The sequence below is a fragment of the Primulina tabacum genome, chromosome 17 (assembly GCF_025594145.1).
Source record: "Primulina tabacum isolate GXHZ01 chromosome 17, ASM2559414v2, whole genome shotgun sequence".
NCBI lineage: Eukaryota > Viridiplantae > Streptophyta > Magnoliopsida > Lamiales > Gesneriaceae > Primulina > Primulina tabacum.
This window is the reverse complement of record NC_134566.1, coordinates 15826442-15828761: the sequence shown is the minus strand read 5'-3', so window position 1 is coordinate 15828761 and position 2320 is coordinate 15826442. Positions and strand designations below refer to the sequence as shown.

The 2320-nt window shown below is 39.6% G+C and overlaps 1 protein-coding gene across 1 annotated transcript; it reads left to right on the top strand.

Annotated features, from left to right (window-relative positions):
• The first annotated feature begins 1258 nt into the window (after positions 1 to 1258).
• LOC142530543 (secreted RxLR effector protein 161-like) lies at positions 1259 to 1768 on the top strand. The gene has a single exon (XM_075636376.1). It carries the CDS (start codon positions 1259 to 1261, stop codon positions 1766 to 1768), a length of 510 nt encoding a protein of 169 aa, XP_075492491.1.
• The last annotated feature ends 552 nt before the right edge of the window (positions 1769 to 2320 follow it).

The window sequence follows — 2320 nt, the reverse complement described above, 5'->3', positions numbered from 1 at the left end:
ATTTGGGTGCTTAGCATATGCACATATCAAGCAAGATAAACTACAAGCAAGAGCTCTCAGATGCATATTCATTGGCTATCCCCCGGGGGTAAAATGATACAAGTTGTGGAACCTAGAACAAGCTGGTCCTAGGTGTATTATCACAAGGGATGTTACTTTTGATGAAACCAAGATGGGATACTCACATATCAGAGGCAGCACTACTACAACCTAAAATCCTACCTCTAGTTCCCAAGTTGAGGTGGAGAATGTCGGGGATTCAATGAGACTACCTAACGACCAAAGTGATACTAATAAAAAAGTATCAGATCTGGAACAAGAACCTGAATATGAGGTTGATGAAAACCAATACATGTTAACCAGAGAGACAAACAAAGAAGACACATCAAACCACCTCAGAGATATGCTCAAGCCAGTATGATATCCTATGCAATTACAATAGCTGAGTAGGTGGAGACCACTGAACCTGCAACATTCAAGGAACCCATGAGAGGTAAAGACAGAAATAAATGGTTGGAAGCAATGAAGGAGGAAATGGAATCTCTGATAAAAAAACAAAACATAGGAACTTGTTCATAAACCAAAAGGGCATAGAGTAGTAGGCTGTAAATGGATTTTTAAGGTGAAGAAAGGCGGCCCAGACAATTCAAATGCAAGATATAAGGCGAGACTACTGGAAAAGGGCTATACGCAACTAAAAGGAATTGATTTCCAGGAAATCTTCTCTCCAGTTGTTTATCATGGTTCCATTAGACTCATGTTAGCCCTTGTCAATCAGTTGGACTTAAAATTGGAACAACTTGATATTAAAATTGCTTTCCTTCATAGTGAACTTGAGGAAACCATATTCATGGACCAACCCGAAGAATACTCAAGGGAAACAAAAAAAAAAGTGTGCCTATTGAAGAAGTCCTTAAATGGTCTTAAACAGAGCCCGAGACAATGGTACAGGAGGTTTGATGACTTTATGACAAATATACACTTCACCAGAAGCAAGTTTGACAGCTGCCTATATATTAAGAATGAAGGGGCTCAACCAAGTACATTCTTGCTAATATATGTTGATGACATGCTAATAGCAAGCAAGAAAAGAGTAGACCTTGAAGCTCTTAAAAGGCTGTTGAGCTCTGAGTTTGATATGAAGGAGTTGGGTGAAGCAAAGAAAATGCTTGGGATGGAAATAAACAGAGACCGAGAAAGGGGAACATTTTTCCTCAGTCAAAACATGTACATCAAGAAGGTACTCCAACGGTTTAGAATGCATGAAGCTAAGAAAGTTAATACTCCTTCAGGACAACATTTCAAATTATCCAGTGATCAGTGTTCCACAGATAATGAACAAAAGAGGCTCATGGAAAGTGTCCCCTATTCTAGTGGGGTGGGTAGCTTGATGTATGGAATGGTCTGTACTAGATCGGATCTGTCATATGCCGTGAGTGTGGTCTCAAGATTCATGTCAATTCCTGGGAGCACACATTGGGAAGCCTTGAAGTGGATTATGATATACTTGAAGGGACTGCCAGATATAGGGTTGTTGTTCAAGAAAAGAACTGAATTAACTCAGCCCTTGGTCGGCTATGTTGATTCTGACTACGCTGGAAACTTGGATACAAGGAAGTCCGTGACTGGACTCATCTTCACATTGTATGGAACTGACATAAGCTGGAAAGCATCCCTTCAGTCTGTGGTGGCTCTGTCCACTACCGAAGCAAAATATATAGCTTTAACTGAAGGAGTAAAGGATGCAATGTGGCTTAGGGGATTCTGATAGAGCTTGTTGTTAAACAAGAGAGTGTATCAGTTCATTGTGATAGCCAAAGTTCAATTCACCTAACCAAACATCTTGTATATCATGAATGGTGTAAGCATATTGATGTAAAGTTACATTTTATACAGGATGTCATTGCAGAGGGGGATATCAAGGTGGAGAAGATTTCAGCACATGATAATCCAGCTGATATGTTAACAAAAGGGCTGCCACAAGCTTAGTTCAAGCAATGCTTGGACTTGGTAAGTTTTGTGACAGTGAACTAATCCCTTAGGGGAGAGGGAAGTTTGGTGACAGTGAACTAATCCCTTTATGAGACAAGGTGGAGATTGTTGAGAGATGATTGGGGTGTCTCTCAAAGGAATGCTGCAAGATAAGTCAATGGGAATTTAAAACCGTAGACCTGGCCAACCGGATATGTAACGCTCCGAAAATTTCAAGGTCCACACGAACCACATGCATACAAGTTACTAAATTCTTTGTGTATTTCAATTAATTGTTTTAATTGCACTAATTAATTATGTTGTTCATATTGACATGTTTAAAATATAT

Bases quoted from the DNA above. Each gene is read 5' to 3' on its own strand.
- LOC142530543 (XM_075636376.1), top strand. From the start codon at position 1,259: ATGCATGAAGCTAAGAAAGTTAATACTCCTTCAGGACAACATTTCAAA.